Here is a 27575-nt window from a genome sequence, read left to right on the forward strand (position 1 = left end):
ATCATGTTGATGTACAGGAGATACTTGACACTAAACCTCTCCCTCTCTGTCTAACAGCAGTCACCTACACACCCAGTACACCCACCTATAAGAGGACCCCTCCACCCGTGCCCCCTCGTTCCACTTCCAAACCCCTCATCTCCATCACAGCGCAGAGCAGCACAGAGTCCACGCAGGACGCCTACCACGAGGGACAGCTGGCCAGAGGGGGTATGTAAATTTTAGTGTTATTTTAGTAATATTTATTATTTATTTATTATTTAAAATATTATAGTACTTATATTTTGAATTCACCTTTTTCATGTTTTTGTTTTAATTTTTTGATTATAGTATTTTTGTTAAAAATTTTAACTTTCATTTTTATTTCAGTATTAGTTTTACCTCATTTTAGTACTTATTTATTAGCGACATGTTTTAAGTTTTCATCTGATTTTTATATTTTATTTTTTTCTATTTCAGCTTTATTTCTATTACAAAAACAAATTTAACAGTTAATTATAATTAACTTAGTAGTTAATAATAACAATACTGCTTTAAACTAAATAATATGTGTCTTCCATTCTTCTGACTATGAAAACAATGATAAAACATCCCTGGTTCAATACTTAAGTTAGGTCAACAACATTTGTGATGTCACATTGATCACCACTAACAACTATTTCACTTATACCTGGTTTTCTTTTTTTTTTTTTTTTTTTTTTTTATGTTATAGTGAGGCTTTTATAGTGGAAGCAAGTGGGGCAAATTTTGGAGGATTTAAAAGCAGAAATATGATGCTTAATAATTTTATAAAAGCACTTACATTTAATTCTTAAAACTTGTGCATTGTCTGAGCTGTAAAGTTTTAGTCATTTTAGGTTCTTATCCTTTATGTTATAATGGCAACAAAGTTGTAAATTTAAATATAACTTTACACAGCAAAGTCTAGTGAGCAATTGTCTTCATATTATAATCATGTTCACATGCAGTCAGTTTTTAAAAGAAAAGAAGGGACAGGTCAAAATATATTTTTGTGGTAATCAACATTGTGTCTCAAGTGCTGTCGATTAAGCTTAACCTTTAACAGAATCTTTAATTCTGAACATTGCATTATTCACAGCCTCAGTCAGTGTATCCTTATTTGTCCTTAAAATGACACCGGGTTTTCTTTATGCTTGTCCCACAGGCATCTGGGGTTCTGATGGGTTGAGTCTGAGTCTGGGTCGAGCGCTTTATAACTCCACTGACAGTTTGGACAGCGCAAAGGCCGTCACTATCGCCATGGAAGCAGCTGCCATGGCGATGGCAGGAAAGAGACACCCCTCCACAGACAGCCATAGCTCAGTAATGACCTGTGATAAAGCTGTGCTGGTGTCCAAAGCAGAAGAGTACCTAAAAACACCAAGGTCCTCAATAGGAATACAGGTAAAGTGCAAGTTTAATCTAAGATCCTGCATCACCACTAAAATGAATAGTTCGTTCAGAAGTGTCATTTCAGTCAGCATTTACTCACTGTCATGACATCCCATATCTGTATGATGTTCTTTCTTCAGTGGAAAAATATATTTTAAAGAATGTTTAAACTGTATTTGTCCATAGAATGATTGTCAATGGGGTCCAAAACAACACTGAAATCCAATCGTGTGGGAAAAAAAAAAACAAAAAAAAAAAACTTCAAAGACATTTTCAAAGTATCATACAGAAATTCATACAGAGTGAAACTTTCATTTTTCATTGAAATCTTTATTTATTTAAAAAAAAAAAGTATTTCCTTTAAAAATACCTTTTCCATGTTTAATATGCAGACAACTATAAGCAAGCCATTCATAGGTTCATTTCTTTGAGAAGTCTAGGTGCTCTCATTACATTTTTTAGCCTGTCATCAGCAACATTGGCTCAACCAATGGCGTGGGTTTGGGGGGCGGGGTTACCCATTTAGCCCATTTAAGTGTTTGGGGAAACCTGTTAGTAAACAGTCATTGTTTTCTGTGTGTGTGTTTTGTTCCTTCTTCTGTTTTCTTGCAGCTCTGTTTGGAAACTTCCACTTTGACTAGCTTGAATAGAAATCTGTCTTTTCTTTCCATTTCCCTGCGGTTTGAGCTCTTGTCTGTCTGTTGAGAACAAAATATTCATGAACAAAGTGCTGACTAGTGATAAATCCGACCCACAGGCTCTCATGCAAACTTAATCTTACCTAACCAAAGCAATGTAGGTTATTTTGGAGTCCAAACAGAAGTATACACAAACCCATACACCTCCAGTCCATGTTGTCATGCTAAAAATAGCTTCCAGTGAGTCATCATACCGCAATCCATTAATTAACATTCAACTCAGGCTTCACTGAATGGGCTCTCCCTCTCTCTCACTCCCTTAATCTCCCTCTTTCCCCATCTCCTCTCTTTCGTCCTCCCTCTTGCCAGCAGTTATCTGTCTTTGCCTTGTGAATATCCGTGTTGAGATCATGTACTAATAATGTTAAATGGGTTTGCATCTCTCAGCCCTTTAGCGCATCTGTTCTGCATTCATTGTCCACACTGCCCCCTAGAGGTTATGCACGGGGTGCACAATTAACTGCCAATAGGGGCGAATTGAGTGCATAAATATTTATTACCCACCACGAAACAGAATTTTGCAGCATTATTTTTATTACAAAATATGTTTGCCCTCAAGACTGCAATTATTTAGCTGGTTTTCTTGCATATTAGTGACAAACAGCACAGGTCTCTGTCACTGGCTAGCCAGGATGAGCCAGTCTCTATCTTTCGATGAAATGGAATCTGCTACAAAAACAATTAAAAAACACATTATGTGTTTTTTGGCAGCTTAATGGGAGGAATATAGCACAAATGTGTTACCACATAGAGTTCTGGACAAACACTAGAAAAAATTATGGTGGTTTTGCCGTTTTAGCCTGTTTCTTCCCATTAAAATAAATTGTCGTAGCTGCCATCGCGTTAAACTTGGTAAAGTGACTTGACATAGCAGCATTTAGTCATCCAGTGGTGTAAGTTTGGAGCATGATTACCTGTTTTTATGAATGCCGCATGAGACTTGTTCAGAAATAACACTTCAGTCTTAACTTTTTTCAGCTTGTGCAGAGAGGAAAGTCTTGGTGCAGCCTGTTAGATGCAGAGGGGCTGTTGTTTGTGAGCCGTGTTCAGACAGCTTGGCTGGAAATCATTCTGTATATTCAAAATTCTCTTTGCTTTGACTTATACCAGTTTTGAGATTTGGCAAAATGCGACAGAATGAATGAGGTGGCACATTTTTCACCACAGTTTCCCCGTGATCCAAGGTACTATTTTGTATCTATAAAGGAACCCCGAGCCTATACTGTAGCTGTAATCCTTATGGACTGACTTGTGTCTGAAGAAACCTCATACCCTGGCCTTCGTTCTTTCATGCCTGACAGTGTGGCTCACTCAAACCAAATTCCTGTGCTCAGCCTTTCTGCTTCTTGATGTTCTAGCGGTCAGACTGATAGTTCAGGGACAGCTGATTTGTCTGATCTGTAATGTAAATCATCTAATTCTCTGATTGTGAGGTCACCCTTCCCCAGCCTGTCCTTCTACAGCGCTTGTGTGTCACACTTTCTTCAGACGGTTGATGTTCTTAGAAGTGATGGACTCTTTGAGTGACAGACATCTTTTGTGATACACCTGAATGATTGACCTTCTGTTCAGTATAACAGTTATTCAAGTTATTACAGAATGTATTTTAGCAGAAATAAATTATAACTGCTTTGCTACATATACTTTTGATAGTGATAATTGTTAAAAATAACAGCTTAACCATTTAAAAAAAAGTATGTATCACCATTCAAATGTTTAGGGTCGTCAAGACTTTTTAATGTTTTTGAGCAAAGTCTATTATATGCTCACCAAAGTAAAAATAAAGTAAAAGTGTAATATTGTGATTGTGATATTTTAAATATTTTAAAAAGTGATGTATTCCAACGATGGCATCACAAACACACACACACACACTCAAACTTATGTAGTATATATAATATATATAGGGTTAGGTTTAGGGTTATAATTATACTGTCAGTCCTGTGTCTTGTGTTTTGTTCCCCACGTGTTCCATGTCCCAGTTTTCCCATGTTGATTGTGTTCATTTGGTTCCAGGTGATTTCCTTGATAAGTTTCCATGTGTATTTAAGCCCTGTGTTTCCTGAGTCCTGCGTGGTGTCTTGAACATCGATCCTGTGTCCTACGTGTATCTTCCTAGATGTCAATAAAGACTGTTTGATTAAGATTCTCCTGCGTTTTCCCCACTCCTTGTTCCTCGCTCCTCACCGTAGGCACATCGTGACATACAGTGTACATGATATATTTTCTATTGTAAATTACATTTTGATTTACCTGTGTAAGTTATAGCATAGTTGTTAGAGCTGCAGTTGACTTGACTAAACAACATAGTCATTTCAACAAAGTTTCTCGAAAGTTTGCTTTATGCATCTCTCATGGTATATTAACTCCAGGCTTGAGTTCCCACAACCTTCCTCAGTGGCTCTTGATCAGACATGGAAGTTTGCTTTTTTATACTTGGAACGGAATTTTTCACTAAAACTATAATGAAAACTTCTTGTTTATTAGGCCAGATTACATAAAGAATACAGTTATTAAAAAATGAGCTTCTCTTTCTCTTTTTGAAAAATTTGAATTGCACATTGTATATTATTTATTAAGCTTCTTGTGGACTAGACACTGTGTGTGTGCTTTTTATTTTTTGTCTCTCTCTTCTCTAGACTCAGCCTGGTAGATCACACTGAACTTTTAACCCTCTCTTGAAAATTCAGAATTGAAATTTTGATGTAAACTGAAATAAGATTTAGTGTTTTGAAACAAAAAAAAGTCATATTTTAAAGAGGGGAGAAAAAGTGTGACACTACATGTAAATGTTGAAATAAACAGTTTGAAACCATAAAAAGGTTATGCTGTAACACAAAGAAATATTTACGATTCTGCACGATTTCTAAATCACTATTGTAATGCTAATGATATAATTCGTAATCATGTAAGTATTGGAAGTATGTACATGGTCAGAAATCATCAGTTAAAACTCTGTGTTGTCATTGCAGGTGGAAGCAGCGACTGATTCTGAGTGTGAAAGCAAAGGCTCTCGAGAGTATCATTCTATTGGGATTCAAGTGGAAGACGAGAGACGGTAAATACCCGGCACCTGTGTATGTGTGAAGGGCTTGTGAGGTGCGATTTGCTGAAGTACCAGCTGAGTGTGAAATGTTGTTGGTCTTTCTCTCTCATACAGACAGGGCCGGTTTAAGCGGTCCAACAGTGTCACGGCCGCCGTTCAAGCTGATCTGGAGTTGGAAGGTTTTCCTTTAATGGAGGACAAAGGTCTTCAGTTTGGAGGAGGTTTCCATCGTCACAGCGAGCCCAGCACCCCTACGCAGTACGGCGCCGTTCGGACCGTCCGCACCCAGGGTCTCTTCAGCTATCGTGAGGACTACCGCACCCCAACGGAGCCCCCGAGTCCCCAGCGCAGCCCCGAGCCCTGGCTGGAGCCCTCGCCGCGGGAACCCGTCGCCACCGTGGCGGTTACAGTGACGCCGCCCCAACCAACAGATTCGGGAAGAGCGTCGCCCTCATGCAGGAGGGACGGAAGCTGGTTCATGCAATTGCTGCACACAGAGACAAAAAAGATGGAGGGATGGTGCAAAGAGCTGGAGGGAGAGGCGGAAGAGAACGATCTGTCAGAGGAAAGTGAGTTAACAGAGCTCCGGTTTCACAAGCCGTTAAATCTTTATATTATAATATTTGTTTGGTGGATAGTTTGGCTCCAGGTTTCAAAGTGTCAGGTATGAATCCAAAGAAGTGTCACATTTAACGGTGAAACGCTCGCAGAGCTCCAGGTTATTAGAGGCTCTGCAGCTGAGAGTGCTGCCATTGTGAGCAATTACGTCTGTCAACATCTCCATGGCAAAGAGCTCATAGGCTCTGTACAACAGACTGAAGGAGATAATGCACAGAAATGAAAGTATGAACATGTGTATCGCTGTGGAGTTTATGAGAGTATGATAATGACCAGATTCACATATTTTCATAGTATATACGGAATTTGACGGAAAACTTGTTTCTTGACAGTCACATATTACATACTGCATCTGCCATGTTGCTATTGTTCTTTGACCCGGCTGAAAAAGCTGGTTTTCTGGTCTTAGATGGTCTTCCACCTTTATTTCACTGGACGGCCAACTACTGTAGTCCTGAACAGCTGAAAAGTACCTCAGATGCTCATAAAATCCAGCTAACACCAACAAGCTAGGATAAGCTGATTTAAGAACCGTGAAGACCATTACCTTGGCTATTAAGTGCAATTTCACCTAAATCAACAAGTTTCTTGGTACCTACAGCACTTAAACTTCAAAAGAGCTGATATATATTATGGAATATCAAAGTGTCCACACTTCACGATCTCATCAGATCTAGTATGTCATTCAGATGTTGGGGCCAGAAAGATTTTTTTTTTATGTTTTTAAAGTGTTAATGTTTTTCCTCCATATTGTTCACCTAAATTAATACATAATTCATTTTAATGATTTCACATACTGCTTTGTAGCAGAAACATCTGCATGTTCGTGTGCAAATTCACAGGTATGTGAGTATACAGACACTTGAACTGCATAGACAGTTAAATATGTACTGTATAAACGTCGGAGTTTAATTGCTTTCGTGGTTATTAAAAATTTAATTCTCTTTCCTTGTTTGCGTGTTAGTCCTAGGCAAGATCCGGAGTGCTGTAGGAAGCGCACAGCTCCTGATGTCCCAGAAATTCCAGCAATTTTATTGGCTTTGCCAGCAGAACCTTGTAAGCAACATCATATGCCAGTCTGTGCATGAGTACAATATGTGTGTTCTGTTTATGTTATTGTGCTAAGCTTTGTTGTACTCACAGCAGCTCTTCTCCCGACGCACTGCCACGCTTTCATAGGGGTTGTCTGTGCTGGAGTAATTGTGGTGTAGTTGATGGCCTTTTGTTCTGCTGTCACATTCATTAAATATGATACACAGCAGCACATCAGCTGATCTGAGCCAGGCATGCAGAGAACGACCAAGAAATGACCAAGTACTGTGGCATGCACAATCGAGCGATGTATTAGTAAACAACCCAAATCCTCATGAATAAAATACTCCTCTGTTCAATGGCAAACACTCACAGTGGTAATCTGGCCACATACGGAAATAATAAACTGATAAATGAAATGGCAGCTTTTAAAACATTTTATGTATTTTTCCAAATGCTTTTATTATTTATCATTTGAGTTAACAATGTACAGTTCGCACATGCATGCAAGCAGCCTATCCACTGTCCACTGGCATTTTTTAACTAAAGTATTTGGCCAATATGTAAAGAAAACATATTTTAAATGCTTTATAAAATAATTTTAATGTAGCATTTTTTTTTTGTTTTATAGTATTTATCGTTATATTTAAAAATATTGTTAAAATAAATGTACATTTTTAGAGTGTAGTGTTTTAAATCCTCGTTTGTGTTGCAGGACCCCAGTGCCATGCCTCGGCCCACCTCTCAGGACCTGGCCGGGTTCTGGGACCTGCTGCAGCTCTCCATCGATGATGTTACCTCCAAATTCAATGAGCTGCAAAAGATTAAATCCAACAATTGGAGACTTATTGAAAGTCCTGTAAAGAAGGTGAGAGCTGATTTTTGATGGTTGTATTTGTCATCAAACCTAATTTAGGATTTTATTAAGAAATTAATACAGTAAGGACATTTATAATGCTGGAAAATATCTAAACATCAGACAACACAGAAATAACTGTTCATCAGAAAATAAATAAAACAAATAAACCACAAAACACACAAAATCACATGCAATAACAAGGATAAATTAAATTTTAAAAAATATATATACAAAAAATGCAATTTAAATTGTTAAAAAAGTGAAAGTGATGGTAGTGTATAATTTATTAATTAAATTAAAACAATGTAGTCCTGTCTCTAGTCTGCTGAAGATATTACCTGACACACATTTAAATGAAAAAATAATCCAGTATTTGTACATTCATATGTTGTTTGTATATTATTTGTCATGGTTCCAGCTCCCGCCGCCAGTACCAAAGAAGACGTTGCGTAAGAGTGTGACGAGGGAGAAATCTTTGGATCTCCCTGACCGTCAGAGACAGGAGGCACGACGGCGCCTCATGGCGGCCAAACGCGCAGCTTCATTCCGTCAAAACTCAGCATCAGAGCGGGCTGACAGCATCGAGATCTATATACCAGAGGCCCAAACGCGGCTCTGAGAGTCACAGGGAACACTTTCATCACACCATCACCATCATCACTCTCAGTGACAGAGCCAGTTCAAAATACATTCATCAGAAACAAGAGTTTCATTCCTGACAGAAGTCTCAAAAAGGATTTGTACCTTTCAGAACTGCCTGCAACATCCATATGAAGTTTTCCCTGTTTAGGGAGAGACACTTCACCAAAATTGCACAACATATCGCAATTGTAGACCCACGTGACAGTGACGTTGCCTAACGAAGCAAAATTTTCATATAAGCTTTAATCACAGCCAATCTGATGATCTCTCTGTCTTTATGACATCCATTTAGCACTTTCAAAATAGAAAAATTACATTTTTTGAGGCCTCAAATTTAAAGAATTCATTTGTTTTCATTAAATTAAGAAACCTGGAGAAAAGTATTTAGTTCCGGTTCCATCTGGTTCCATTCGTTCAAGTTCTGTAGCTTTGTATTTCCGTTCTTAAATTTCATTTCTCTCTCTCTCTTCGTCTTTGTGTTTCTGTTGTTCTCTCTCTCCGTCTCTCTCCCAAGTAAAGTTCATAGTATTTTTCTCATGAACTCTCTTGTGAACATTTATGTAAGTGCCAGTGCTGAAATACCTCAATCATACATTCTAGACTGAAGCCGTTGGCCAGAGCGGACAGTCACAGTCTTCTAAAAAAACGTTTAAATCTCAGCCTGAGGGTTTACATTGCTGGATTGAAGATCAGTTTTTATTATTCACCTACTTACTGATATCTAATATAGAGCTGTCACACTGCTTCATACTTGATATTTATGGTTTATGTCGTTTTAGATGAATTACTCTAGGTTTTTGGGTGCAATTGCTTAAAACCTAAATTCAACAATGTGAAGGTTCAAAAATGCATTTTTGCACTTTCTTCTTCTAAATGTATGTTTGTATGTATTTCCAAGGGAAATGAAGTTCTAAAAGATATTGTTGCAGTTGAATTGCAAGGTTTTCTGTGATTATTGATTTATCATTTCATGTCTCTGAATCAACATTGTAGTCATTCATCAGTTTGTATTTATTTTTACTGAATCATTTTCCACTCCATCTGCTGTTATCAAGCATCTGGCCCATGTTCTTTGCAAAAAAAAAAAAAAAACCTTTTTATGTCTTTTCTGTGTATATTGACAAAGAAAATCAATGATTTTGTCTAGACTGAAAGGAGAAATCAGGCGTTCCCATTATTATCTAGATGACTTGGCGGTGGGTGATATATGTGATAGACACATCTGTGAGAATGTGCAGAATGCTTTAACGCTATAATCAAAGTAGAACTGTTCCTGAGTCTATCTGATGGCGTTTGTCCAAACAGGCGACTGCAGTACACAGGATGGTTGATTATATTAGAATATCAAAACCAAAGGTGGACAGTGCCAATGTTGCTTTGGATGGTTATACAATCATTGAATTTGTTGGCTTCGTTCAGAATATACTAAAGAGACCCACTTTCTGTTCCTGAGAGAGATTTCAGCTTAAACATGCTGCAGTTCAGCTCTAACACTTCAGATAAAAGAGTCTGATGTTCTGTTAATACAAAGCATAAATGCATGACCACTTAGTGACTCACAGCCACCGAAGTGTCACTGCTGACAGCTTCAAAAACTTTCACAAATACCATATTATTTAAAAATGCCATATTTTATCCACTATATATCATTACAGTCATCCTCTGTCTATCATACAAGGTTACATTTCATTTCGAAAGTCAAACTATTTCCCCTCTTGAGATGGCCTTGTGTTTGCTTCTGCGTCATAGAAAGAGAGAGGAGGCCAGAGATTAGAGGAGATTAGTTTTATCACTTCCACTCGACTTCCGTGGAGCTTTATATTCTCAATTTCCTTTGCGAGATGACCTTGAGAAGAGCTTGTCGTTAGAAGCAAATATTTTCTTTTCATTTCCCTGTGCGCCGTTTTTTTTTTTTTTTGGCTGAAGTCATTGTTCAAACACAATTACAGCATTTCATCTACGCAAGGCTTGTAATCGATGAAACTGGTTTCAGGCTAGTGAAATTTTCGGAAATAAATGTGCCAAAACACAGCATTTCATCTGTAAATTGCACCTAAAGTCACAATACAGTGTTCTAGCTCTCATTTTACACCAACAGAAGTTTTGATGGATTATTTTGTTAATCATTATTTGGAACAAGTTCTGGACTATTTACAGCTTTCAGCTTTTTTACAGCTTTGAGTCGTGGCCCTCAGGGTTTACAGAAATCCGCAGGTCATTACTGACACTCTCCTGGCCTTACAAACTAGTCAGACTGTTGAAAAATACACACTAAACTGATGGGTAACATTTTACAAAAAGGTCTCATTTGTTAATATTAGTTAATGCATTGATTTATCTGAACTTACAATGAGAAATATATTTTTTGCAGCATTTATTAAAAAATGTAGTCGTTTATGTTAACTATTGAAACTTTTTTGTATGTGTTACCAGCTGATTATATGATATTCATTTTTCATTATGGCAGATTGAATTATTGATAATGAACTGATTATTTTAATCATGCTTTGTTTATAAAAAGTTTTTCCCCCTACATGGTGAGGACGTGTTTGTGATTATGCGGTCCTGCAATGTGGCAGCTGTTCATTCTGATTAACCTGCTCAGTTATCAATATGCAAACATGCCAGTAATGCAGGCAGTGTTCATGTGCCAAATATGTTTATGTGCCACGTTTGAACAGCTTCTGCTGTTCACAGACCTTCACGCACACCATCTTTCCCATGCTTCGTCATATCATTTCAACACAACAGTCTGAAATTGTTTTGGTGAGCTGACCTCTAAACAAACATCTGGAAGAACAATGCTCACCTGCCATCTTTTAGAACAGTGGAATCAGTTATTTAATGATGATTTGTTTGTATGATTGCCACATTTTATTCAGCAGGGTTGCACTGGGTGGTCATCTTGTTTAACTATGGTTTCATGAACATCATGTGCATTAACTCTATTCATATGTACATTTATTTCCATCAAAATAAATCATAAGTCAGTATTAAAAAAAAAAAAAAAAAAAAAGATTCATTGAAAATGATTAACCCTCCGGACCACAGTATTTGAAACCAGACAGCAGGCCTTTGGTACCGGTAAGGTACCGGTTTCTTACACTAGAGAAGCTTCATCTTGGGACTGGATTAATCCTGGATCTCAGAATGTGAAAAGATTATAAAATCTTAGTGAAATTAACAAATGAAAAGGTAGTTGTTTAGCTGAGAATATTTTCTTTTATTATACTGTATATCATATCTATATGAAGGGTGAATATAATACCAAATATTCATTATTTGTACAGAATTATATAAATAGTTATATATAAATATATATAATATAAATACATAATTGATCCTTTGTTGAAGCAAAACTCTTTTTGTGCTCTTCCTTATTGGTTGAGTTATTTATTTCTTTGGGTGGCATGCACCGTTTTGATGCTGAATGTGGGTTTTCCTGCTTCATTGCTTTTGTTAATTGTTAAATTTATCAGTTTTGTTTATTTTTATGTATTCATGAAATGTTTAAATTGTGTTATGAATTTGTTACAAATTTGACTCCTTTTGTTTTTGCTCACCTAGATTATTTGTGTTTCTTTTCATGACTTGATTATTGTTATGATCATATATTGTAAATAATCCAGTCATTAAATTTTTGAAGGAAATGAGCTATTTGGATTGTATTGATTGAATTTACTCAACATGCACAACATTACCAATTAGTCCAGCACCAGTTTTGTGACAACACATCAAAACTGTGACTAACTGTGCCTATATAACCTAATCTACATTTTTGTAATCTGCCTAAACTAAAATTCAAAACAAAATGCATTCATTTTAATGGATTTTAATGGATTTAATTTTGCAATACAGCTCCACAAAATGTCCTCCACATTAATTTTCAGATAAATTCATACAAATATTGAAACCTATATTTGAATGCATTGAATTTGTTGTATTTAAATAATAATAATAATAATAATAAAAGTATTTAATATAATGAAATCATAATGAAAAGTTTCTGGGGGGGCATGTTTATTGGTAGTCTAATTCATAATGGAAAAAAATATATGTTATTAAAAATTACATTTACTGCTATCCCCTTTAAAATTCTAATTCCTATATCAATTCTACATTTTATCCTCGCTTCTTGATACTGCCAGCAGAGGGTGAAAGAGCAGCGTTTATGAATCAGCCTGGTCATGTGATTAGATGAAGTCACATGACATCTCTCGGTCTCCGAAGCGTTTGTTATAACTGTGCACTGTGCAGTTGTTCGCGCCCGGTGAAGGAATGCGAGCCGTTATTGTTGAGTTCACATCAAAAGACCGTAATTAATAGTTTAGGTCTTTAATACGCAGAAAGGAATTAGGAATGCGTTTCGTGGCCGTTATTTCGTCTACAAGAGGTAAGAACTATGACAAACAATGACACTTAAAAAAAAAAAAAAACTAAGCAGAGACTTTTAACGCTCTGACTTGTAATGATATTTATTTATTTATAGCACTAGAAAATGAGAAGTAGAAAGCATACATCTGACTGAGCATATGAATGATGTGATTTAGATTATAGTTTCTTTTTACTTTTCTTAAAGGTCAGAATTGTCGTACAATAAGGGCAGGGTATTTGCTCAGTGAGTAATGCAGTTAAATGGGCCAGAGGGTGTGTCTGTATGATATAATGAGTGTCTTTCTCGTTCTAGACTGGTAATTGGTTTTATGGGAACTGACTGTGGCGCATTACCGAAGGACACTGCAGTCTGACATTTGTTCGGAGATCTGAGCAATGTCCTCCCAGCCAGATAATTTAATCCTGTCCTCAGGTCACAACTTCAGCATGGACTACTCCTCCCAGGACATTCAGCTGAAAATCATCAGCCTGGGCTTCATCTTCTACGCCTTTATCTTCCTCCTCTCTCACATCCTGTCTAACCTAGTGTTTTACACCTACCGCTCACTGTCAGCCAAAGAAAAGGTGCCCTTTAATATGGTTGATTTTTAAAAGATTCTGTTTTTTCTTTCTTTCTTTTTTTTTTTTTTAAGGACTTTTTCACCCAAAGATAAAAATTTGCTGAAAATCCACTCATTCTCTGGCCATCCAAGACGTAGATGAGTTTGTTTCTTCATCAGAACAGATTTGGAGAAATTTAACATCATAATTTGCTCACCAGCAGATCCACTGAAGTGAATGGGTGCCGTCAGAATGAGAGTCCAAACAGCTAAATAAAAACATCACAATAATCCATACTTGTAAAAAAAAAAATTCATCTTCAAGTTAATCAAAAAAAAGTGTTTGTAAAAAAAAAAATTCATCTTTAAGGTGATGTCCAAAATACATAACGCTTCATCCAATGAAAAATTCTATCCCCCGTTGTCATTTAACATCAGAATCCATATTTATTTAGTGTTAAAAATGCCAAATCCAAAGTGTTTTGGACTGTTTTCGCTTGTAAATTGTGCATGATCTGTGCATATTTCACTTCACAAGACGTTAATTGATGAACTGGAGTTGTGTTGATAAGCCTACTTGTGGATTATTGTGATGATTTTATCAGCTTTTTAGAAGGGACACATTCACTGCAGAGGGTTTTTTAGTGAAAAAGCTATGCAAATTTCTCCAGATCTGTTTCGATAAAGAGAAACCTACTCATACATTTTGAATGCCCTGAGGATAGATAAGTAAACTGTCAGCAAATTTAGATTTTTGCATAAACTGTTCCTTTAATATGACATTGACATTTTTGTGTCTAGATCATTTCCTTACATTAGGATGTTTATCTTTGCTTCGAGGTCTTCTGGGATTTGGCTGTGACAAGGGCTGTGTTTGGCCTCCAGAGCACGGTGGCAGGGCTTCGTGCTCTTATGGAGGACTCTGCTGTCTACTCTGATAAGATTCTCGGGCAGGAGAACTGGTCCTGGTTCAACGTGCTGACCGCTACAGGCTTCTTCCTGTTTGAAAATGTGGCCCTTCATGCGTCCAACCTGGCATTCTGGTCTTTCGACCTGCCATTGGCCATGCATCACTTCTTCGCCCTAGCAGGGTTTGCCGGGGCGGTTGTGTGGAACTGGCTGGGTCATTTCCTCCCTATGGTGACTTTGCTGCTAGAGATGAGTACACCTTTCACCTGCATCTCCTGGATGCTTCTTAAGGTGAGAAGCAAAGGTCTAAGGAAAACTTTTTGCTTGAAAACTCAGTTTTTTAGTAAGATGTAGGCCAGTTAGTTAACAAATAATATACATACAGGAAATAGCTTTGTAATCAAAGCTGAAAATAAACCATTTGTCTTGTTCTGCTGTTTGTACTCTGTTCTTAGAAAGAGGAACTTCCTTCGTTTAAGGAGCTGTTGTGTTTTTTTTTTTAGAATAGTGTGTTAATTTAAAGTTCAAATTCAAAAATAAGACATCCACTGTCCTGTGTCTCATATTTTTAAATGCAAAAACCAAACGTGTTCTGTGGGAATAACCCCTTAGGGGCATTCACACACAATGCATTTCTGCATTCCATTACACTACTTTTCCTTTTTTTATGTTAACATAGCAGGCGTTAGCAATAAATTATCTGTTCAGATCAACTTTTGTCATGATGGAGCAACAGTTTGAATTGTTCGGTTTATTTGTTTCAGATTTAAGAGATCAGAGTTCAAAAATCTCCCTCTGTGTAGCTACACTGAAATAAATAAACCACTGTCTTGAACTTGGTTTTTCTCTGACATTCCTTCTTTTCATAGGCGGGCTGGTCTAAGACGCTCTTCTGGAAAGCTAACCAGTGGATAATGATTCACATGTTCCACTGCCGCATGGTTGTGTCCTACTACATGTGGTGGGTGAGTTGGAATCATTGGGAGGAGATGAACACCCACATCCCACTGGTTCAGAGACTGCTGTTCTTCATAGGCCTCTTCCTGCTCACCTTCTTCCTCAACCCCATTTGGACGCATAAGAAAACCCTGCAGCTTCTTAATCCTGTGGACTGGAACTTTAACAAAAAATCTGCAGCAGAGAACGGACCAAACCGAGACCAGGCTCGACACAAGCCCCATGCCAGCTGATTAACCCTAAGACCAAAGCCTTATGGGAAATATAGTCTGCAATACGAAGCAGAGAGAAAATATACAATATTGTACAGTTGTGTTTTTAGTGAGTATTATTTGAAGGCTTAGGTTTAGCACTAACTAGTACTACTTGCTATAACCCTCAAAGTTATTCCAAACCTGAAATAATGACTGTTTTTGTCAAATAACTGAAAGTCAGTGGGGTCCAAAACAACAACTCATGACTTTCATTATATGGACAAAATGATTTCTTTTAAAATACTTCTATTAAAAGTAAAACTATTATTTATTGTGTTTAACTGAAGAATGTCATACATGTTTGGAATGACATGAGGATGAGTAAATTATAACAAGAGTTTTCATTTCAGCTGAACTATCCCTTCAAGTAGTTCTATCTATATATTTTTGGGCACTTAAAACATTGACTAGAAGTCTGGTGCATGTTTCAGGGAGACTTCTTTGGGCCTGCAAATATCATGAGATCCGTTTATGCAACTTGCTTTCAATTTCCTGTTTGAGTTGAGTTAGGCGTCCTGAAAGAAAGCTTTTATGTGTGTTTGGGTGTTTCGGGAGTGGCTGTTTGAGTCATATTTCTCTTTGTACATTGGCAGTCTGAGCAGCACAGCATCTCTCAAGCTGTGAGATCCTTGTCTTTTTCTTAAGTATTTGTCTGATAGGCTCATGTTTGTTACTCCCAGTAACATTATTTGTCTTGTGATAACGAAAACCCTGACTACTTCATGACCAAGTATGGTCTGTCAACTCAGCCACACTCTACTTGACTAAATGTCACGCAGATTGCTATGGAAACTTCAGCTCAAAACCACCAACCTGGTTTTTGTTTTAGTTGTATGAAGGATTCGTCTTTTACAGATGTTGTGTGTATTGGTGTTCAATGGCTGCAGCCAGTGTTTTGTGAATTTTTGTGAACGTTTGACTAAACTCTTTGTGCTCTGCATAAATAGGATTTGTTCTGTCAGAGACTGACTTATCTCTGTAGAAAGGAATGCGTGTGTGTGTGTGTGTGTGTATGTATGTGTGTGTGTGTGTGTGTGTGTGTGTGTGTGTGCGCGCGCATGTGTACCAGGGAGGGATCAGGGATGGAAAGGAAGTTGTTTTATTTCACAATATATTGTTTCATTTCAAGGACTACATATTGAACCAGAGTTCCTCTGTGTTTGTGTGTTTGGTTATACTTAGTACTTCCTCTTTTTGTCATACTTTATATAGATTCTTTAGAAGTTGAGAAGCATAACAGAAAATGCATATTGATGCATACAGCATATTTAAAGCATATATATATAACAGACAGTACCAAATTAATCTGCACATCAATGATCTAATGCTACTTCAGGATATGAATGAAGGAAAAAACAACAGTACAATGCTTGCCCTTTGTAACAGCTCAGGGTATTTTGAGGATGACACAAAGAGGATGTGCGGTGTTATCTGTTCGCAATAGGTGGAAAAAAAAGTATTATATAAATGTTAATGTTTTGTAATGTAATAATAGCAAAGGGGCAGTTTAACTGCTATTATCAGCTGCTAAAATACCTCGGCTTTAGTTGCTCCTGTTTTTCAGTGAGGTTTAAAAAGAGCATTTCAGCTTTTTTTTTAGCCTGTGCTTTCACAATGTGGCAATCAGAACCGCGGGTTTGTGTGAACTCTAGAATAGTCTCTCATGTTCAGCAAGTAAGCTAAATGATATTACACACACCATTCGTTTCTCTAGAATGAGAGAGAAGGAAATGACAAAATCTCACTTACCTTGAACTCTTGGGGGGTTTCCATTTCATTTCATTTTGGGAATTCATATATATTTTTATGTATACCAAAAACAATGTTATTTAAACATATTTTTTTTCTGTTACATTTAATGGTTTATTTCATATTATAAGTTTCAATAGTTCAAAACTGTTACAAACTACTGTTTGTGTTCACACAGTTGTCTTCAGTATGTTGACTGGAAAGCCGTTGTGTATTTAAAAATGAATCGGCGTTATATTGGTGCACATTTCAATTGAAATTATTACTTGCATGGAAATGCGTGTTTAAATTATTCCTGTTGATGCTCTTCTGTGTAGTATATAAGTGTTTATTGTTTTCTACGGGATGAAAGTGCTTAACGAGAGACTTTACGCATTGCGTTACGCATGCTGCTGTTCTGTGGCGACGGATTTGCGGGTCTCGTCTTTTTCTCCTACAGGTGTCTTGCAGGATCCTTTACGTTATGGTACTAAATGAGTTTTAATTGTTTAACCACCACAGCGTCTCGTCTCCATTGGCAAAATGCACCGTTTATGTCGATTGCAAGTGACGCCGCAGGTAGCGGAGAGTGCAGGTGGCAATTGCAAGTGACATTGTAATTTAATTTGTTTTTTTCTTGTCTTCAAATAAAATACACTGCAATCATTTTCCAAAATGTTTGGACATCAACACCTGGCTACTGATGTAAAATGTTGAGAGATTCAAATAAATAAAATAATAATAAAAAAAAAGGACTGCTAGTGATGTCAGTGAGAATGCAAGTGCAAGTCTGCAGCCAGACCCTTCTCATTCATTCTCTGTATCAGCTCTATAAAGTAGTGATTAACACTCACATACATTTTGTCCACACGTAGATTTCATGGCGCTGTTTCATCTTTTACGTGGCGGGGAGTGCGTGGTTGCGTGATGGCGTCACTGGTCTGACCGAAAGCTGTTTTTTCTCTAACAATAATTTTCAAAAAGTTGAGAATTCGGAGACGTCGTCATATAATATAGAACCTTTTTTATTATTTAATACAGAAATTCAATTTGATCCCCCACACAAATCGACACTAATGCATTATAGTATAAAAGCATTCAGCGAGTTTGTGTGTGACCACTAGAGTGCAGTACAGCGCTGCAAATAAATACACTGCAATCATTTTCCAAAGTTTGGACATTTGTGAAAGGAATCGACTACAATAAATCACAACCCTTCTTCAAAAAATTGTGAAATTCTTTGATCTTCTATTTAATCTAGGTGTTTAATTCACCTGTATATTATAGCAGTCTCTGTAAGATTTTCCAGTAATTTTATTAATATATGTAGACCTCTGGATGTGAGAGAGGCCGAAGATGCACCGGAGCGGTTCACACACATCACGTGACACACATTGGAACGCATGTGTCCATCCAGACGGAGGAACGCAGGGAATTTGATTGGCGTGTCTTAAAACCAATTAGAGACCGACAACAAAAGGCTCCACCAATGAGCTCGCAGCGGAGGGCGGGCCTATGGAGTGGTTGGCTCGCGTTTGGGAAAAGCAGTGAAAAAGTTGCATATAGTCCTTTAAAATGATACTGAGAATAGTTAAGGTGTTTTGGCTGTTTTTCGCGTAACCGGTCTCGCGGCACTGTAAACGGAATTTAAACAATTTTTTTTCCCAGAAGGATTCAGAAAGATGGTGAGTTGATAAATTACGCGCATGAAATTCCCAAACATTTGAGAATCCACTGAAAGTCTATTATGTTTGAATTAAGTTTGTAATTTGTAACGCGCGCATGTTTGCCGTGATATCGACGTCTTTGTTGCAGTTTGCACCGTGTTATGAAGTTTATAGTCTGAGCTCTGGTGCAGTGGTGAGATATTTTTAATAACTTCTTAAGTTTTCAACATCTGGGGCGGCTGCGCTTTTCCTGCTGGATTCCGCTTTACGTGGCAAGTGACAACTGAGCAGTCATGTCAGATTTTATTAAGTTGCGTTCAATTCGGCATTATTAAAACTTGAGCTTTCAAAATAACCACCTAATCCACAGGGCTCCTATCATCTAACTTAATCATTGTGAAACGTGTAACGTTAGTAAAGCGTTACACGTTCATAGACAACCTGGAAATATCACGGAATTTTAAAATTGTGATTTCCAGTCCTGGAAACTAATACATTCATTAAAATCTTGGAATTTTAATGATTATATATTGTTCCAGTTTTGACCAGTTAGAGGTGGCCCATTGTGGTAATTTAAATATGCACTCAGTATTATTTTTTAAACATTAAAAACGTTGCACATAAAGAAATTAATCATACTGTTGAGAAATATGGCTAATATGATTTACACTCATGTGAGATCAATCATAATCCTATCAGTCCTCTAGAAAAAAACTGTTTTATTATGCATGGAGATTGGGTGCTGATATGTTGACATCACATGACCAGCAATTGATCATGCAATTGATTAAATGTCAAAAATAATACTTCTCTATCTACTTTATATCATACATTTAATCATTGAGACTCAGCAGATTGAGTCCAAATGTCCAAACAAGAACTACATGCCATACACAGCTTCAATGCTGACCAGCAGCAATTAGTACACACATTAAATGCATCCACTCTGATAGGTGTCAGTAAGTGTAAAACATGCTGCTTTGGGAATAAATAATAACCAGCCAAATGTATACAAAAACTTAGTTGCAGTCAGCTCACATTGTGCCAGGTTGAAATAGTTTTCAAATCCAGTAAAATTAGTTAAAAATCATGTAAAATAACCCTGCTACAACAATGAATTTATTGTGTTACAAAAAACGAAATATTTTTCAATGCCACAGATGCTTATCATTGTGTCCTTTGTGTCTCATTCTTGAAATATACTGTTTTTGTCCTTCACAGACTACTGACAATCTGTACTAAGGCTGAAGGATAAAATCTAGTGTGCCTGTAGACAAGAAGTTTGCTCAATAGTTCCCAGAGCGTTTCATGTACACAGTGTGTCATTAATTCTGAGCTTCATACTTCCCATTTAAACATGGATCAAATGGTTGGAAACATTTAAGGAATGCTCTTTTTAGTGAAACTTTCCACTTCCCCTCAGTTTTACTGCATTTCCTTCCCCGGGAGCTGCTGTGCTTTTAGGAATCCGAGGCCCTCTAGCCTTTTCCTAGATGAGTGTGTGGGATACGGGGGAAGAGCTCTCTCATGTGCGACTGCATTGTTTGACTCCATGCTTGTCCGACTCACTTTGCATCAGAGCACATGAGAGGACAGGATTTGCTCAGATTGCTGGCAATTTGCTTAGCAAATAGCCACACCACTGGAGCACGGGGCTTCTCCACCCACAGTGATCTCCTCCGTAAATAAAGGCTGTGGATTACAAGCTTTTCAAGCTTGTTGAACATAGCCTGAACCTCATTGGCTCAATTCACATTTAAGAAAAGATTTCTTTTTGCAGCCAATCAACATTTCCTTGAGGTTTTCTCTAGCAGTGCTCCACATGGACAGAGGTTGATATACAACAGAGCTGTTTAGGGGTGAATCATATCTGTGTGATTCGATGTGGAGTGGCTAACCCCTTCTGAAGGAATCTGCAGGAAAAATGGAATTTATGACTGGGGGACTTTGACACAGTGGGAGAAAGAGACAAAAGTGAGAGGAAAAAACTCTTTGTTTGCTTGATATTCATTGGGTTGTTTTGTTGTGCTAACAGAGTCGTGGGCAGATGGTGTTTTGTTGGGTGATCTAACACTGTGGTCATGCAATACACTTGGGATCCATGTTTGTTAATTCTTAGAGCTTCCATGTCCATGTATGAGTTTTTTTTTAAGAGTTTTCTGTGAAGGATTACTGAAGCCTTTATGTCTGCTTTGCAGTTCTTTTGTTACCATGGTGACACTCGGATAACAGGATATCATGGCTGTTATGTTGGAGTACATCATCTAATTTAATTTCTCGTCTCCTCATCCTCCGTCTTTAATGTCTAACCCAGCAGGATTTAGACTGGTTTTGACCTGCCTGTGTGTGTGTTCTTATTGGGCGTGTTGCTGGAGGTCACAGAGTTTGCTTAAGGTCCATATTTAACACATTTCAAGCTGTTTTATAGGAGAAAATAGATGGATGGCATGTGGCGTTTGCTCTTCCAGGTCATTATTTAGTGGGTTTTTAAAGTGTACTTCTGTAAGTCTAACTGGGAATTAAACTTTTGACCCTGAACAGCAGCCTAAACATCTTTTCAGACTCAATGGCCCTCAATTCATTTATTCTAAGACCTTAAGGCCTGTATTATGATAAGATGTGAGATTGTTACATGTACAGTCATTTCTTAATAAACCATAATTAGCTCACGTTCAGATTAGCTCCATCCAATCAACATCCAGTGGTTTGAATCAATTCACAACATATTTTTACAAATGATAATTAGCTCACGTTCAGATTAGCCTCCATCCAATCAACATAAAATTCTCTTAAACAATAAACAACATAACCAATCAACATCCAGTGGTTTGAATCAATTCACACCCTATTTTTTTCTTAATATTCTCTTTAACTTGAATGTACATCACAATACAGAAAAACATGTTTCCACTTTCATTACATTGTGACTTTAAGTGTCAGTGGATTGCTTATGGATTGCAAATTCTGCCATTTACTAGTCTACATGTTGTGGGATGACTTTATTCTGTTAAAAAAAAAAAGAACATTATAAATCATTCTGTTCTCAGGTCACAAATCCTCCATTTTCCAATGCTGTGTTTCCAAGCTCACTGTAAGAGAAAATTATTAGTGATTTAAGACTTACATTTTGCTTTGTAACAGAATGCTGTTTACTGTATCAATGAAATAATGTAAAATTAATTATGAAGGTTTGGTCTCACAAATTCCATAGATTTGTCTTAAAAATGAAGTTAAATGTACGTAATGAGGCATGTATGTGTATGTTACACTAACAAACATATTTCATTCTCTCAGACATGTCTAGATTGATACAAAACTGCAGACTGGCAGAAGCCCTGCAGCCACATTTAAACAGCAGGGTTTTTTCCTCGCCTGAACAGTTACACACCCAGAAGTCAAGCTCAGACTAAACATTGATCAGCTCATCATGATCAATGCTGATACACACTCATGTACTAACAAATCTGTTCCCAACTCTCTGGATGTTTCACGCACATTGCACAAGTACTTTGAGTACACAGTAACTTTTATGCATTTTGTAAAAAAAATTTATATATAAGAATCCATTTAACTTTCAGGGTATCATTTAGAGTAAAAATGAAGGTGTTAATATCATTTTACTTTAAAAATCCTGATCATCAGTAATGAATGACTGTTTCAGTGTTGATTGTTTCACAGCAGTGGTAATGTGGTCTGGAGGATTTACAGTCTGTTGATTCATCAGAACAGAGAAAGAAATCTGAAGACTGTCATGTAGGAGTGAATTTATATGCCATTGCGGCCTTTTCTAAAGCCTCAGACCTCTGAAGCGTGTCATTTAACGCTCCCTCTTGTTAACTACCTGTCATTTGTGTGAAATATTGTCATGGTGTCATGATACTGTGAAGGCAAATGTGCTGTGTTAGTGTTGATCCTTAAATGAGTGTTTTTGCACATGTGGCTCTGATGTTTGTGGTTTCGCACAGGTGGGTTGTTATTACAAGCTTCACACGCTCTGTCATAGTTCCGTTTCCTTTTGGTTGGTGTGTGTGTTTTCTCTTTCCCCTCAAAGCACAGTTTATCAGAAATACAGGTGCATCTCAATAAATTAGAATGTCGTGGAAAAGTTCATTTATTTCAGTAATTCAACTCGTGTATTAAATAAATTCAATGCATACAGACTGAAGTAGTTTAAGTCTTTGGTTCTTTCAACTGTGATGATTTTTGGCTCACATTTAATAAAAATTAAATTCAACCCATCTCAACAAATTAGAGTAATTCATAAGACCAAAAAAAAAAAAAAAAATTTTTTTTAGTGTACTGTTGGCCTTCTGGAAAGTATGTTCATTTACTGTACATGTACTCAATACTTGGTAGGGGTTCCTTTTGCTTTAATTACTGCCTCAATTCGGCCTGGCATGGAGGTGATCAGTTTGTGGCACTGCTGAGGTGGTATGGAAGCCCAGGTTTCTTTGACAGTGGCCTTCAGCTCATCTGCATTTTTTGGTCTCTTGTTTCTCATTTTCCTCTTGACAATACCCCATAGATTCTGTATGGGGTTCAGGTCTGGTGAGTTTGCTGGCCAGTCAAGCACATCAACACCATGGAAATTTAACCAACTTTTGGTGCTTTTGGCAATGTGGGCAGGTTCCAAATCCTGCTGGAAAATGAAATCAGCATCTTCAAAAAGCTGATCAGCAGAAGGAAGCATGAAGTGCTCCAAAATTTCTTGGTAAATGGGTGCAGTGACTTTGGTTTTCAAAAAACACAATGGACCAACACCAGCAGATGACATTGCACCCCAAATCATCACAGACTGTGGAAACCTAACACTTGACTTCAAGCAACATGGGTTATGAGCTTCTCTACCCTTCCTCCAGACTCTAGGACCTTGGTTTCCAAATGAAATACAAAACTTGCTCTCATCTGAAAAGAGGACTTTGGACCACTGGGCAACAGTCCAGTTCCTCTTCTCCTTTGCTCAGGTAAGAAGCCTCTGACGTTGTCTGTGGTTCAGGAGTGGCTTAACAAGAGGAATATGACAACTGTAGCCAAATTCCTTGACACATCTGTGTGTGTGGTGGCTCTTGATGCCTTGACCCCAGCCTCAGTCCATTCCTTGTGAAGTTCACTCAAATTCTTGAATTGATTTTGCTTGACAATCCTCATAAGGCTGCGGTTCTCTCGGTTGGTTGTGCATCTTTTTCTTCTGCACTCTTTCCTTCCACTCAACTTTCTGTTAACATGCTTGGATACAGCACTCTGTGAACAGCCAGCTTCTTTGACAATTAATGTTTGTGGCTTACCCTCCTTGTGAAGGGTGTCAGTGATTGTCTTCTGGACAACTGTCAGATCAGCAGTCTGCCTCATGATTGTGTAGCCTAGTGAACCAAACTGAGAGACCATTTTTAAGGGTCAGGAAACCTTTGCAGGTGTTTTGAATTGATTAGCTGATTGGCATGTCACCATATTCTAATTTGTTGAGATAGTGAATTGGTGGGTTTTTGTTAAATGTGAGCCAAAATCATCACAATTAAAAGAACCAAAGATTAAACTACTTCCGTCTGTGTGCAATTAATTTATTTAATACACAAGTTTCACAATTTGAGTTGAATTACTGAAATAAATGATTTTCCACAACATTCTAATTTACTGAGATGCACCTGTATGTTACGAAATCGGAAGATACCTTATATTTGTATGTATATTTTAAGGTAAATAAAAACTACAGTCAACTTTTTTTTTACTTGTAGATTACAACAACTGTCAAATTAACAGCAGAATACATGTCTGATTTTCCCACCCAAAGTTAGGTAGACATCTGTTCTTATTTCTTTCACATCTCATCTACGTTGTTATGATGTATGTAGTCTGTGGGGTGTGAGAGAGAGAAAGATAAGCTTCAAAGGGTGTGTTGCCTAAACAGACCATTTTAGGCCATTGACAGACTGTGTCATGAGTATCAGCTGTAATTATGTGCAACAGTCAAGTTCTGGAAGTAAAAAATGCATTTTGTCTTCTCCATAGAGAAATATATATACACTAACGGTCAAAATTTGGGAATAATTAAAATATAAATAAAATATTTCTGCATGGCAAAGCTAAATTTTCAGCAGCCATTACTCCAGTCTTCAGTGTCACGTGACAGAAATCTTTCTAATATGCTGATCTGGTGCTCAAGAAACATTTATTATTGTCAGTATTGAAAACCGTTTTCCTGCTTAATCTATTTGTGGAAACAAAATGTTTTTTGGAACCAGTGCTGTTGAAACCGTAGACCGTCACTTATTGTTTTGCTGTGTCACTCCAAATATTTCAGACGACTATCAGCAAAACAGATTTTCTTTTCGTCATGTTTGTTAGTGACTCATGAGTTGTGGCGTGTAGAATGTACTAAGTACTGTGATAGTGGGTGTGGATAGTGGATACTGTGATAGACAGCTTGCGTGTCTGTGCCAGGATCTTATTGTCTGTGATAATACAGTCGTGCGTCAGTCAGTCCGCCTCATCTCTCGCTAACCCTGAGGGTCTCACACACGGCAGCCTCATGAGAAACTCCTCTATTCCACAAAATGACTTCACTCTTCTACTGACCCTCGTCTGCAAACAAAGTTGAGAGGAAAGCTCTGTTGTGTGTGTGTGTGTGTGTGTGTGAATTACTATTCTGATTATAAACCGATATATACAGATAGAGAGAGAGATACAGAGAGATACAGATAGAGAGAGAGATACAGATACAGAGAGAGAGAGATACAGAGAGATACAGATACAGAGAGAGAGAGAGATACAGAGAGATACAGATACAGAGAGAGAGAGAGATACAGAAAGTGATACAGGTTTTTCTATCCCTCACTGTCACATATAGGAGGGGGGTCACTCATGTCTGTGCATTAGCGTACGTTTCCAGTTTGGATGTGATAAGTGGGCCAACAGTGAAGAGCTGCCCCTCCACTGTATCACGTGACCCTTGATTACATATCTGACTTTGACATACTGTACAGTGTAGCTTGCTAAAAGAGCGGTGAGGAATTTTAAGCCCAGTATTTTCTGGTGGAGTATTTTTCTGCCATAACACAAATCATATCAGTGCAAATGAACAAACAGGGAAGAGTATGAGAGTCATCAGCGTTGAATATGATTGAGGTAAGTCAGCGCAGATGTGATGGGTTGGTAAATTGTGAGGAGACGATTTGCCCCTAACTGACACCACTAGTTGACCCGTTATCGGGCTGAGATTTTTGGATTATCAGAAAATTAAAAACATTTTGGGGGACTTGGTTCTGCACAGTGGTTGTAAATTGTATAGAATTAAGCTTTGAAATGAATACAAACTTGCAGCTGATTGTATGAAAGAGCTGGGTTTAAAGTAGACTAAATTATTGGAGAAGTCAAGCGCATTTCACCAGAGAGGTCAATTTAGACATTTTGATTTAAAAATTACGAGGTCAAAAAAAGAAAAGAAGAAATTAACTAAGATAAATAACATGCATTTACAAAATTGAATTGATATTTTATGCTGACTTTAACTAGTTTGGCATAATCTTTTATTTTTGCAATGAAAAATAGTATTCTAACAAAACTGCCTTGACTTTCTATTAACATTATTTACAGTAACACTGATGTTGTCTCCAAATGTTTATATAAATGTAAATATGCACACAAATAATATGGACAAGTTTAATGGTCCTTTTGGAGTTTGTTGTGTCCTGATCATCACTATGAACTACCACTGAGTGGAAAGAGCTGCGTAACAATTATTCAACTTTTGTGTTCCCTGGAAAATATGACATCAAATGGGATTTTAACAACACAGGGATGAATAAATTATAGTACAGTTGTAATTTTGGATGAACTGTTGCTTTAGCTGTGAGGTCATTCTTGTGCGTATTTGTGTGGGTGAACTCTGTCTGCTGTCTCTCTGCCCCTGTAGGTTTGTAAGAGTTGGTGAAGGATCTTTCCCTGATCATCAGTGTGTGTCTCAGAAGGGTGTGTTCAGCATGGACATGGAGGATTTCCCCCCTCCTCCACCTGACAGTAAGCAGTTCTGTCCTCTTACAGCTCACACACACATACTGAGTTTACTTTGACAAGCAGATAAGTGTGTAAATGCAGATGGTGGTTAAACATTTCTAGCACAAATGGAACGGTTCATTTTTAAAGCATTTAAAAGCTAGTTTTACTGACCAGTGTCATGGTCATATTCACTCTCACTGTGTCGAATGCAATGGAATATCATGCTTATGGGAGCCTGATGGAACAGTGTAAACACATTCCATGCCTCAGCCACTAAGGAGCGTGTGGGTTGAAGAGTGGAGGAATGCCAGAACGATTGCTGGGGAGGTGAAAAAAGCAGCCCGAAAACAGAGGCTCTGTCTTGATGCAGAGAGAACGACAGATGAGAGAGAAAGATTAGTTTACCGGATTCAAGTAGTGCTATGATTTAAGCCAGTGGTCCCCAATCCTGGTCCTGGAGAACCCCCAACACTGCATGTTTTTGGTGTCTCTCTTATCTGACACACACATTTGAGGTCTTGGAGTCTTCGCTAATGAGCTGATGAGTTGAATCAGGTGTGTTTGAATAGGGAGCCATCTAAAATGTGCAGTGTTGGGGGGTTCTCCAGGACCAGGATTGGGAACCACTGATTTAAGGGATGTTTCACCCAAAAATGAAAATTCTGCTGACATTTAATCTCTCATATCATTTCAGACCAGTCATTGTACATACCTCTTGTACCACAGCTTGTACGCTAGATGGTTCATTTTTTACTGTGCCATAATCTACACAACTGAATTCAGTTCATTTATATTGAATTAAATAATAATGAATAGATAAAGGAAAATTAACCAATGAATGAATTAA

General features: G+C 37.6%; 3 protein-coding genes across 9 annotated transcripts in view; all 3 read left to right on the forward strand.

Annotated features, from left to right (window-relative positions):
- Positions 1-11311, forward strand: part of dlgap2a (discs, large (Drosophila) homolog-associated protein 2a) — a 120927-nt gene extending 109616 nt beyond the window's left edge. The window contains exons 10-16 of the mRNA XM_042742317.1: positions 58-210; positions 1166-1404; positions 5063-5148; positions 5251-5705; positions 6719-6810; positions 7502-7654; positions 8064-11311. Of these exons, the coding sequence (XP_042598251.1) occupies positions 58-210; positions 1166-1404; positions 5063-5148; positions 5251-5705; positions 6719-6810; positions 7502-7654; positions 8064-8264 (1379 nt within the window). The 3' untranslated portion in view covers positions 8265-11311. The remainder of the gene's footprint in view (positions 1-57; positions 211-1165; positions 1405-5062; positions 5149-5250; positions 5706-6718; positions 6811-7501; positions 7655-8063) is intronic.
- Positions 11312-12477: 1166 nt separating this feature from the next.
- On the forward strand, positions 12478-15591 carry LOC109107986 (protein CLN8-like). 2 transcript variants are annotated; one of them, XM_042742319.1, is made up of 4 exons: positions 12478-12680; positions 13095-13246; positions 14062-14421; positions 15000-15591. In XM_042742319.1, the coding sequence occupies exons 1-4, from the start codon at positions 12647-12649 to the stop codon at positions 15318-15320; spliced, it is 867 nt and encodes a 288-aa protein (XP_042598253.1). In that variant the 5' UTR covers positions 12478-12646; the 3' UTR covers positions 15321-15591. The 2 variants fall into 2 exon arrangements, with proteins under 2 accessions (XP_042598253.1, XP_042598252.1); XM_042742318.1 differs by having other exon boundaries at positions 12485-12680; positions 12975-13246.
- Positions 15592-18573: 2982 nt separating this feature from the next.
- LOC109083427 (rho guanine nucleotide exchange factor 10-like) overlaps positions 18574-27575 on the forward strand; it is a 51099-nt gene continuing 42097 nt past the window's right edge. For 3 of the 6 annotated variants that reach the window (XM_042742321.1, XM_042742324.1, XM_042742323.1), the window contains exons 1-2: positions 18574-18754; positions 26646-26749. In XM_042742321.1, coding sequence (XP_042598255.1) covers positions 26713-26749 — 37 coding nt within the window. In that variant the 5' untranslated portion in view covers positions 18574-18754; positions 26646-26712. Of the gene's footprint in view, positions 18755-20276; positions 20711-26645; positions 26750-27575 lie in introns of those variants that run through there. The other 3 variants (XM_042742325.1, XM_042742326.1, XM_042742322.1) reach the window with 2 other exon arrangements.

The sequence above is a fragment of the Cyprinus carpio genome, chromosome B17, assembly GCF_018340385.1.
Source record: "Cyprinus carpio isolate SPL01 chromosome B17, ASM1834038v1, whole genome shotgun sequence".
NCBI lineage: Eukaryota > Metazoa > Chordata > Actinopteri > Cypriniformes > Cyprinidae > Cyprinus > Cyprinus carpio.